At 49.2% G+C, this 12,648-nt stretch overlaps 1 protein-coding gene across 1 annotated transcript; it reads right to left on the bottom strand.

Annotated features, from left to right (window-relative positions):
* Positions 1–11,397: 11,397 nt before the first annotated feature.
* Positions 11,398–11,811, bottom strand: LOC140673506 (uncharacterized). The gene has a single exon (XM_072906483.1). It carries the CDS (start codon positions 11,809–11,811, stop codon positions 11,398–11,400), a length of 414 nt encoding a protein of 137 aa, XP_072762584.1.
* Positions 11,812–12,648: the final 837 nt, after the last annotated feature.

Raw genomic sequence — 12,648 nt, 5'->3', positions numbered from 1 at the left:
TGTATTGCACGGCCTGCTCTCGTAATCTAGCAGAGTTTTTCCCGTTCGACTGCGACCGGTGCGTTAACACCTACGCCGACTTCCTCAGAGATTTGAGAAATAGAAACATCTATTACTATTCGTTAGCGGACCCTATTAAAGTCTTCGTTAGCGGAACCATCCCCGAGGAGTTCACATCACGCGACTTCCCTTAATCAGTAATCGCCATTTCCCTTTTCGTTTGACACTGCCGTAACATTATATGCACGGTAACACCACCGCCATATCCCTATTACTTCGCCTTTGATGAAAGAAAACATCCATCGTCCGGATAAGCCTATTCGCGAGGAATCCCCAGAAGCTTAGCTTCTGAAATACGCGACTGGTCAAGCGAAAGGTCCGACCACTCTTAGGAGCCGCGACCCCGCTTGACGTAACAATATATATATATATGTATGTGTATGCACTGAGTTATCTTCATGGTTGATATATGCAATAATTACAAATGATAGCTGACCGGATTTTTATTGGCAAACCAAATTGGATTCATGATAAGGAATTATTATGCAGATGATAGGTTTGATCGAATCTTTTATTGTTGTTAAAATTTAAATTTACTGAAATCATTGCGCTGCGGTGGAGTATGAGTAAAATTGACAAGTTATTATATTTGGGTGACAGAATCATTAGATATGTACGTTATTGTAGTATTAATTCGGCTTTGGGATATAAAACTGCATTTAATAGTGAAGGCATAATTATATATTTTATTTTTCAGGTACTGCAAGAGTGACAAAATTAAATGGGTAATTATAATGAAATTAAGACGTTCGACCGATTTAGTAGGTCGTTTCTCTTCCTTTTTTCAGGTGCTGAGGATACGGACCAGAAGGTGATATACCGGGTGGCCGGAAAATAGGTAAGAATTTTCATTGGACAACTAATTAATTATTTTCCTTTATTTTTAGGTAGGTGATAGGGGAGAACCAGTGATGGGGATGTAAGAAGAAAAAGAAACAAAAAAAAATGTTCTAGCCGGAAACATAATAAGAAGGTATTTATCGGCATAATCTATTTTTGCTAATAAGTATATGTATATATATATATATATAAGAAGAAAAAGAAAAAAAAGATTTTTATAGGCGCTTAACGCTTACTATGTCTACTTAACAGGTGGCGTATGGCGTCAACGGACGGCGACTGGTGTCAAGCGGAGGCGCTGGACGTGACAATATATTCGTGTAATCATTAACCATATTGTATACGTGTAATTTACTCGAAATATGTATACCTGTGTCAGTTCGCGGCCCCTGTCCATTTTGGGCATCGGTCATCTTCTCGGTGTCAATCTTTCTCGCCGTTAACCTCTCGCGTCTATATACCTGTAAATATCGAGACAAGCTTTCTATTCTAATTTTAATACTGAAAGTATCGGGCAAATTAGTGCTACTTATCTGACGAGGTCATCCTTCCTTTACGCCTACATCGGGCTCTCTCTTTCATCCTGCGGCGACGCGCGCCTTTTTCAGAGCGTTCCGGTTATCCCGCGTCGGTGCGCGCCTCCTCCAAGACGTTCTTGTATTCCTTATAGCGTCTTCTTTTATTTTTTTTCTCTCTCTTTTCTTTTTCTTTATCCGCTCACCTGTGACAAGGTCCGCGACGTCCGCCTTGACATACCCGGAGCCTCAGATATCTGTAACATATAATTGAAGAGATTAATATTTTATTCAGACGTCTTCATAGGGAGTGTCATTAGACAGAGAGCGATAACCATCCTTACCCTAAGCCGTAGTGCGCCTCCTTCAGGGCGATCTACATCCTTCCTACGTCGCGCGCCTCTCTCAGGGCGAACGACTCTCATCTCTGAGGAGCGCCTCTCTCAGGGCGATCTGCCTCTTCTCAGTCCACGAACCGCGCCTTTCTCAGGGCGTCTCTTACAATTCCTTCGATCGCTCTTCTTGGTCTGAAATATAAAATAAATATTAAATTAAAGTAAATTCATTAAGGCTCACCCTGTCCCAACAACCCGTCAGATAAAGTCAAGTTAACTCATTTAGCAATTTACCATTAGCGCGTGTACGAGCCCCTTATCACCTATCATAACCGACCCCTTTGGTTCTGTGTGTGTTTTTTTTTCTCTTCTCTTTTTCCTTTTTCATCACTCGCGTTACTATCCCTAACCCCTGTCTATATTCCCCCGTGTATGCAACCATGGCTTTGATTATAATTTCGCTTACCTCCTTAGCTGCGTCATGGGTCGGTCACGTCGATCAGGGCGCGCTCATCAACTGAAACGCCTCATGTATTTATCATCACCGGTCGCTATACCAAGGCGGCTCTTATTTAACGGTCCGAACGGCTGCGTCTCCACCGGATAGTCAGAACCCAGCATCCGTCGGGTATTTCACATACCCTCCACCGGGAAACCATACGGCGGAGTCCTCGGCTCCTGATCCGTTCCACGACGCTGTCACTCCACCGGCATCCAGCAGCGGGGCCGTCACTTCCTCATATAGGCCCTTACCGCCTATTGAATACCGTCCGTGGCCCGTGCCCCCGCCGTTGATAGACTTCGGCATTACGCAACCGAGAATCCTTTCCTCTCAGCCTTTTTCGGGCGAGTACGCATCTTGCCGGCCGCTGAAGTACCTGTCAGTTCGCCTCCCGATACTCGTCCGTGTTTTAGTCGTCCACTCGTCTTGTAAAATATAAAAAAATATAACTGTATATGTATGTTTAGTATAAAATAATGATAAATACATAAAAATTAGTATACGTAAACAATCTGTACTCATTGTCTACTCACTTCACATCTTCCTCATTACCCATTACGTCCCGACGGCCAGCTTTCGGTGCACCGCTACACTGATCGTGACAGGTTTACCGCTCGGCCACCGCGATCCGCGTACACTAACCACCGCAACCGCACCTCGCTCGCGATCCAGGACGTAACAATAGGCTGACAATCTGGATCAAGCGACATTCAAGCAGCTCATCGACTAAGTCTCAGCTCTGCTCGAACTAACACGAGGGGCACGTCACTCTGCTCTATCCCAGGCACGGGTCTCGCTAACGCTCAAGATCCAGACGTACGTTAAATATTTAATCAATATTAAATTAATTATATTAAATACTGGTTGAAAGTGAAGGGTCACTATTTTGAAATAATGAACTTGTGAATATCGTGAAATAAGCAACTATGTATTTTAAAAGCTTGAAAATTTTACAGATTGCGAGTATAGTATAAAAGTAAAAGGGTACAACCGCACTGTACCAGAAATTGAGAATTAATTAACAATAAAGTATTAATTCTAAATTATAAAGTAGAGTGAGTCGCAGCTCTAAATTATAATATAAGACAAGTCACAAAGACGAGAAAATAAAGTATTATTAAAAGATCTACCTTGAAGACACAAAATAGCTGACGAACTAAGTTCAAATTGATTTTAGGACGCAGTGAATAAAAACTCGGAGACGACTTTCTTATTGTGATGGTTTAATACGACTGCTGAATTACGACTGACTTCGTCCGCAAGATCGACTGACTTCCTTCGGTCCGTCCCCACTGCAGGGTTGCCTCCCTACAGGCATCATCCGGTGGACCCAAGATTTCCCGGGTTGGCTACTTTGTCCGGATGGAGATGGATTTTTGGATCCTGGTGAGGGAATTTTCCGCCTTCGAAGACATCAGAAGCGGCGAGCTCTTCATAATCTTAATAGGTTCGATGAAAATTGCAAAGTTTATAAGTTGGTATCTAGCGGTAAATTTCAAAAGCGAGTTGTTATAATATTTAGCTTCGTCGAATCTCTGCGTCGGTAGATAAGAATAATATTCGGTTTCATCGAGTCTTTCTCGCCGTCATCCAATTATTGATTTTTTGATACGCAAATGAGAGACTCTTTGTCTTATAAAATAATTTTGTACTCTTATATTATAATTCATTTTACAGCAAGAGAGGCTTATTATTTTTGCTACAATAAAAGTTAATATTCATTCTTGTAATTATTATATCTCATCATTAATTATTTTCTTTTTACTTATTAATTACATTTTCATATTTGGATTTCTTTTAGTTTCCTCTCTTGTATCACATATTTCTTATTGACATTTTCTCTCTTGTATCACATATTTCTTATTGACATTTTACTTTTATTATAGCATCTATGTGGAAGAGGTTATTATTATAATTCAATTTTCACAATTTGTTAGTCATTTATGAAATTATGATTTTCTCTTGGCTCCTTATATTTTTCTTTAGCATAGGAGATCTTTAATAAAAAATAAGAATAATATAATCGGCAATAAAGAGCAGGTAAGAGTCATGTACAATCGGAATGAGTAATAAATAACGAAAATTATACAAATTAAAAATTAAACATTGTTAGGTGTAAATTATAAATGAAATTACAGAATTTTTGAAAAAAATTATAAAATATTTTGATAACAATTAATCATACATAAGTCACAATAAATATCAGTATCTAATTATTATTATGACAATTTATGTTATGTTTACACAAAAACGTAAAGTTGCATGAACAAAAATGCTACAACTATTGACAATAATTAAAACTTAAAGTTATAAATAAAAATACACCTAATTAATTATAATGCGGATGTTTCGAGCTCAAATTTGAGTCTTCTTCAGCGCAATATTTAAATTATAATACTAAAAAGTTTTTACATGAAAACATCAATAATATATACATAAATTTTTAACTAAGCCTTTAACTCGCATAAAATTATCTCCGATGAGTATGTATTAATGTTTTATCAAGGAGCGGAGTCAACATTAGATTGAAGTCACTGACCTGGTAATATTGTTAGTGGAAAAACAATGATCGTTGCAATCTGCAAAATTGGTGAAGTTTAGACTTGAAATAAGTGAAAAACTACATACAGGGTGGACCATTTTAATCCATCCAGTCGAATATCTCGAAAACCAAGCCTGGGAGAGAAAAATGTTTCAGACAAAAGTTGTATGGTTTCGAGGGGGCCATAAGATGGTACCATTAGTTTGACCTTAAAAAGTCATTTGAAGGTCACGTGAAGGTCACTTCAAGTTTTTTAAATAGAACACCCTACATATTTTTACATATTCTTGTAGCTCATCTCGAGAACTTTCCAAAACACTTATGACAAAGTATTTTTCATTAAGTATTTTTTGAGTTATAAGGCTTCAAATTTGCAGTATTTTGACATAAAATACAAATTATCTCATAAAAATATTCATTTTTTGATTATCTTACTCTAATACTTTTATGCACAGAATAACAAGACGAATCAATTGGCATAATTAAAACATGTAATTATGTTAAAGTAAAAATCTGAATTTGCAACAGTTACACATTTTTACTTTAACATAATTATGTGTCTTCTTTACACCAATTGATTCGTCTCATCAGGCCTGCCTCAACCCTCTTTTTTTTTTTTTTTTTTAACGTCTGGAAATGCATTACGCATCCCCCGAGGAGCGGGAACTCCCCGGGGGTTTGTGGAACTCCCCCTATTTAACGGGGTATACCCACTAAAACCAGACGGTGGTCCTCTCGGCGGTTGTAAGGTGGGTGGACACTGGGATCGCTCTCGCATTTCTACCTGGGCCCACCCCCGCCTATCCCCCCAGATGATCGGTGGGATTTCCATTCCCATTTGATACACCACTGAGAGAATTTTCAGCGGCGCATCATCGGCGGCGTTGCGGGACCACCACGCAACCCCGCCGCCTTCCCTGGGACCAAGATGCAATGGGGAGTGAGTGTTCCCTCACCCACTCCTCCTTGGTCCCTGGGGGGAAAGTGAGATGACTCTCATTTCCCCCCTGTTGGCCGGATCTTAAGGCCAGTTGGGTCCGAGGGGGGTTCTAAACCCCCCGAGTTCACTGCCCCTGGGAGAGAGGGGGGAAGACTATGTTTTGCCCCTTCCTGCTCCTCCATCGCCTCCTCATCCGTTTGGATGGGGAAGCATGTTTTCCCCTGGGTGGGGGGACTCCTCCACCTCCATAATGGAGGTGGCAACCGAGTCTCCTGGGGAGGGAGGAGCCGATGAACCGGTCTTCCCACACTCCACTACAGGAGACACCTCCATCTTCTGGGTCGCCTCCACCTCCACCGGGGCAGACGCCCTCTCCACATCGACGGAGGCGCCCTTCGCCTCTTCCTCTTACTCCCCGCCTCCGTAGACGAGGAGCACCTCTCACCCCCACCCAGGGCGTAGTCGGCGGGGACATCTATATCAGTGCATAAAGCACACTTGGGCGCCCCCCGACATCCCCATTTGAAGTGCTCGGGGACGCCGCACCGGTACCACCGGTCGCCCCGGTACACTCCGGACCTGCAGGCGGCAACAATGTGCCCCCCCTGAGGCATTTAAAACACCTCAAGGGGGCATCGGTGCCGCTCCCTCTCTTCTTCTTCCTCCCCTCTGCAGGAGAGGAAGGCTGACCCGGAGGTCCCTTTTCTTTCACAGGGGGGATACCCTCGGAGTCGTTCCCTCCTTCTTTTGCGGTCTCACCGCCTGGACCCCCGGACCAGACGTTTGGTGAGCCGCCTTTCTCTTTCTTCCACTTCCTTTCCCCGCCACTTCTGCCCAAGAGGGCATGGCAGTATGCCCCTCGCGGGGGGTGAAAGATTCCAAGCACTTCCGAAGTGCCCGGACTTCCTGGTGAAGACCGTCCAGCTCTTCAGCTAAGACGGCTCTCACCTCTTCCCTAATAGTGTTGCGGAAAGATCCCGCATCCCCTAAGGGATACGGGGTTCTCGCAACTCCCTCTAAGCACTCGGGCGTCTCCTCTTGTGTGGAAGCATCCACTTTCGTGGAAACACCCGGTGTGGAACCCTGCTGGAGCGGGGATCATCCAAGAGGTGTTCCGCTTTCTGACGGATGCCAAGCATGGCCTCCGTCACCCGCTTGTACTCGCTGAGAACCGCATCCAAATACCGTCGGACACAGGCCGGGGCGCTCCTCATCAACTGCCTGTCCTCGGCGGTAAGGTCATCTACGGTCTTACCAAGGTCCACCACAAATTCCTCTTTCCCTTCTCGGCTGGACTTAACCGCCTCCAGGAGGTCTTCCTAACGATCTTTGGCGATCGTATATGCCCCCGGAGACCTCGCCATCAAGTCTCCGGGTAGCCCTTCGAAGGTTGACGACGAGGGGGCATCACGGACAATAATCCCCCCCTTACCGGTTTACAGCATCCGTAACCGTGGCGTTATTACGCTTGGTTTTGCCCATACTATGTTTTGGCACATTCTTAGCACCCTTCGGGATCACCCAGGAGTTCTGGGTCCTAAGACCCGACAGCCACGCCGGGATCACCCTCTGCATGAGCCCCCCCCCCACCACGTCAAGGTGGTGTGCCGTCGGGGGGAGGTCTCAACCCTTTTTTTTTTACTGATAGGAAATGCATTACGCATTTCTCTGGAAGCGGGAACTCCCAGAGGATATGTGGGACACTCCCGGCTAATTAGTTATGGCCGAGCCTACCCACTAAAACCTATCGGTGGTCCTCGCTGCGGTAATGGACAGGTCCCGGGGTCGCTCTTGCATTCTACCGGGACCCGTCCCCGCCGGGTCATCCGTCCTTCGGCCTCGTTAAGGGTCGGAGGAGGGAGGATCCCCTTTCGCGCGGGCGACATCGGACGTTCAGAGACGTCCGGTGCCGCACCGATGGCGGCGTTGCGGGACCACCACGCAACGCCGTCTCATCCCTGAGTCACGGTGCAATGGGACGCGAATGTTCACCGCACCCGCGCCCCTGCGACCCCGGAGAAGGGACGGCATAGGGAAGTTAGACTAGACGGGCAGCGTAAGCCCGCCTCGCCGCCTCTCCCCTCCTTCTCCGAGAGGGAGGGGCATTTACATTCTCCTCCCTCTCACGTTCGTCAGTCTTCTTCCGAGACATAACGTTCTCGCAGGAGGCCGCCGCTCTCCATTGGTCGTCTCCCTCCAGCATCGCCACGATTAGTGACGGGAGGGAGACGTCTTGCCCTACGACCGGAGGGCACGGCGATTCTCGTCCCATGCTGTACACACCTCCAGTGTGTGTTTTGCCGTGTCTTCCGGGTCTCCACAGTGATGACATTTTGTCGTGTTTTCGCGTCCGATGCGGTGCAGACACTCACCGAAACACCCGTGCCCGGTGAGCATCTGCACCAGACGGTACCCGAGCGACCCGTGTTTTCTTCCGACCCATTCCCTTAAAACGGGTCAGATTGCCCCGACGGCGTATAGGCCTTTCCTGGCCTCGATCAGCTCATGGCTCCACTCCTCTATCATACGCCGTCGGGCACGGACTCGTCGGATATGAGCTCCGCGTCGCAGCGGTGCCGGGCAGTCCCCGTCCTCATTCCCGTTTTCGAGGGCGGCGATGCGTTCACGGTAGAAGTCCGTGTACATCCACGGAAGGCTGCCCGACACCGCGCACGCCGCCTCCACCGGGATGGTCCTGTACCCCCGGATGACTGATGGCCAGCCGCCTCTGCACGTCCACTAAGACTTTTTTTGCAGAGGCGACTCTCTCTGGCCTTTTCGAGCCACACGGGAGCCCTGTACAATGCCATTGATTGGACTACTCCCATGTAGAAACGGCGCGCCCTATCCCCAGGTCCCCTAAGATTGGGCATCAGCCTGGCCAAACTGTTGGCCGATGCCCTTACTCGAGGGGCCAACCTCTCACGAAGCCCCAGTGACTGTCAAAAACGAGTTCGAGATATTTTAACTCCTTTCGGATCTCGACAGCCACTTCGTCTATGTTCAGCTGAGTCTGTTGTGGTCCCTTTTTCCGAGGCCCGGCAAACTAGATGGCCTCGGTTTTCTCGAGGACCACCTTGAGACCCAGCATTCGGATGCGAGATACGACATGCCTCACCGCCACCTTCGTAACGAGGATGGCGCTGCGCCAATCCCTCTCCCGGGCGATCACTAAGGTGTCGTCTGCGTAACAGACCAGCAATACGCGCGGGAGAAGGACCCCGCGGAACACTCAGTTATACCCGAGGTTCCACAGGAGTGGTCCTAAGACCGACCCCTGTGGAACCCCCCTGTGGACATCTTTTCAGTCCACTACTCCATACCGCACCGGATATGCGATCCATCGGTCCCTTAGATAGTCCCGAACCACCTCCCTTATGTACCCGGGGACCCGGTGAAACTCTAGGGCCGCCCGGATACACTCCCACGGGAGGGAGTTAAATGCATTGGCAATGTCCAGAAACACCGCCAATGCAACCCTCCCCGCGACGTCGCTTCTTCCGAGAAGGCCCGTACCCGCAATATTGCATCAACAGTGGACCGGCCCTCTCGGAAACCAAATTGGCTCTCTGTCAAATCGGGACCATCTCGGGACAAGTGCCTCTTGATACGATCGGCTAGTATTCCTTCAAATATTTTGCCTAATTCGTCCAGGAGACATGGGGTGGTATGCTGAGGGTAACTCCGCGAGCTTGCCTTTCTTCGGCAACATCACCATCCTCGTTTCCTTCCATATGGAAGGGAAGCGCTCCTCAAACAGTTGTTAAAAAGTGAGCGGACGCTTCCCCCAAGGACCTCCATAGTCAAAGCCAGAGCCTTCGCAGGGACGCCGTCCGGCTCCGGAGCAGTGTTCTTGCTCCGGAGCCTTCTGGTGACCCTGACCATCTCAGCCTTCGACACTCCGTGTTGTTCTTCGGACCATTGTACGTCCTGAAGTATCGGAGGCTATCCCAGCTCCCCAATCTCTCCCTCGCCCTTTGGGAAGAGGGTTTGTTATCACCTGTTGGAGAAACTGGGGTTGGAGACGCTCGGTCAACGGTTGACCGCCCTCACTCAGCTTTTTTCTTACGAGCTTATAGGGGCGGCCCCATATATCTCCGTCGATCGTCTCCAACAATTCATCCCAGGCTCTGGCCTTGGCTTTCTTTATAGCCCGCCGGAGGAGCACCTTCTTCTCTCTGTATTCCTCCTCCAGTGGGCTTGCCATCGCCAAACCGCCTCCTCTACCCCCGCGGCGTCTGACATAACGTCGCCTATCCCTGTTGCACTCCTGACGGAGCGCAGCCAGTTCAGGCGACCACCAGTATGCTGTGGGTTTCCTAGGAGCGACCTTGCACCGGGGCATTGCTGTATCACAAATCTCTGTCAATGCACCCCGGAGCTTGGTAGCCCCCTTATCTACGCTCCCTAACCTGTCTTCATCTTCGGACCATGTCCAGGCTTTGGCGATGGCGGCTGCAGCTAGGAGGTCCTTGTCCAGCTTCTTTCTGGTCCATTTAATGGGCCTATGCTGGCCTCTCCTCTCGCGCACCTCTTTTAGTCGACCTCTGGGGGGGTCGGCGACGTCGAACCAAATATACTTATGATCTGATAGTGTCACCTCTCTCTCCAGAATTCTCCATTCCCTCACCATGCGGCCAACGGATTTCCAAGCGTTATGTCAATAATTGACGCTTTGTTGTGCCGCACGTATGTGAAAGCTCTGCCCCGGTTGAGCACCTCAAGGCCGATCTCCTCTGCCCACTTGACCAGGGCCACTTCCTTCACATTGGTCACTGGGGAACCCCATTCACCAGATTTGGCATTGGGGTTCCCGGCTATTACGACTGGGCGGTGAAGGGAGCGTCGAACCACTCCCCCCACCTTGTCCCTCGAGGACTGGGAGACCCCGGCTGGGTGAGCAGTACATACCCACCACAACCGTCTCCCTCCACTCCACTGCCACGTAACCATCCCTTCTTTCCAGTAGCATGAAAGTGGGAGATTTGGGTCCGCCTCCATTCACGATAGCCACGGAGCCCGACCCGTCACCCAGCCAATCGGCACGGCTAGGGACGAAGTACGGCTCTGCGACTATCGCCAGACCAATGTTCCACTCCGCCACATTTTGGCAAAGCAAGTCCTGTGCCGTGGCGTCGTGATTGGCGTTTATCTAAAGAACTCGGAAGGTCATTACGCCACCTCCATGGGCGTGTCCTCCGAGCCCTTCGCTTCCTCCGCCCGGTCTGGGGTTGAGGTGATCGGGCTTCTCCTCGGGATTTCCTCCCTGGAAGATGCTTTAAGGAGGGGGGGAGCGTTTTGGGTTTGGCTGCTCCCTCCTGTTTCTTCTATCCTTTCTCTTCCCTTGATTTTGGGACTTGGCTGAAAGGGGTTGACTGGCTGGGTTTGGGAGCCCAGTCTTTGTGTCTTCTTCTGCGGAGCTTTTTTGGCCAAAGGGCAGGAAATCCCACCCATCCTGTGCGCCGCCTTGAGACCCTTATCTGCACATACTGTGCAGTGAGGGTTCCCTTCGCATTTTGCCGCCGATGACCCTTTTGCCCGCATCGGTAATAGCAGTCACTGCGATCTGTCTCCGACTTACATTCCTGTCTGGTGTGCCCGAATTCCAGGCATCTATAACATTGGAGTGGGCGAGGCCGAAGGAGCTCAATCCTCGCCCTCACTCACCTCACTGCTATCCTCTCCAATTGAGCCGCTTTATGGGCGGCAGTCTCGGGGCAGCGGCACCATGCTGTTAACAGTCCCCTTTGGGACTTCTTAGGGGTCGCCACCTGTACCTCGTCCGCCGTGCAGCCTCCCGCCTCAGCTACTGCGCGTGAGATGGCCTCCGCGTCGACCGACTCGTCCATGCCCGAGAGTCTTATTTCGGCCATCTTTTTGGGTCTGAAGATTTTGACCCCCAAGCCCTCCAGGAGCTTGGAAAGCTGCCCCGCCAGTTTATCTGCCTTTGGGGTATTCTTCTCCCCCGGGATCTCTAATAACAGACCTCCGGTAATGGTTCGCTTGGGGCGGAGATGTTCGATGCCCATTTCCCGGAGGTTGATATTTTTCGTCGCCCGGGACATCACCTCTGTCATGATGATGTCTTTTTCCCCCGTAAATGGCGGCAGTGTGATGGTCACTGCCGCCGATCTATGGGGGATTTTCCTCTCCCTCTTCCTTTTCCCTTCTCCCAGAGCTGGGTTTTCTCCTTTCTTCCACCTCCAGAGTTTCTCGCCGGCGGTCCAGCCTGAGCTGGATCTCTGGCTGGCTTTTGCTTGGCCACTTCCGCGAAGGTAAGCTTGCTCGGCGGGTTATTCTTGAGGAGCTCTTTATCCTTCACAGGTTTCCCTTCCTGTTTCCTTTCTTTAGAGGGAGGAGGGTTCGGGGGAACAGCCTTGCTGCCCTTCTTCCCCTTTTCGGGTTTAGAGGCACGCACAAATGCCGTTGTCTTGGATCCCTTCTTTTTCCCTGGTTGATCCTTTCCTACTTTTTCCTCTCCTTTCCCTTTCTTCTTCTTTTCTTTCTCCTTGGAGGGCCCAGCTGAGGAGGTTGAGGCATCCGTCCTGCCCTCTTTTCATCACGGGTCAGGGTCGGTCTTAGAGGTCTCTCTGGAAGGAGAGGGACTCTTTCCTCTAAGACCTCAAACCTTGCAGACACCATTTTCTGAGTCTGCCTGGGGACAGGAACGGTCACACTCTCAATAAGGTCCTTCTTCATCTCCTCCATGACCGACCTTATTATGGCCACCATGTCTGCGTTCCCATCTCTGACAGGTGCCATTTTTTCACCCTCGTTACTATGGGGGGGGGAGGAGGAAAAGGCAGCACCCTTTCCATCTCCACCTCCATATTCCCACCCCAGCTCTTATCCTCGTCGCTTGAGAGCGGGACCTGTAGGGGGTTATCCATTTCCCAAGCGACTTGGGATGTGGA

The sequence above is a fragment of the Anoplolepis gracilipes genome, chromosome 14 (assembly GCF_047496725.1).
Source record: "Anoplolepis gracilipes chromosome 14, ASM4749672v1, whole genome shotgun sequence".
Taxonomy (NCBI): domain Eukaryota; kingdom Metazoa; phylum Arthropoda; class Insecta; order Hymenoptera; family Formicidae; genus Anoplolepis; species Anoplolepis gracilipes.
The sequence above is the reverse complement of the archived record's forward strand: the minus strand, read 5'-3'. Positions and strand labels throughout refer to the sequence as shown.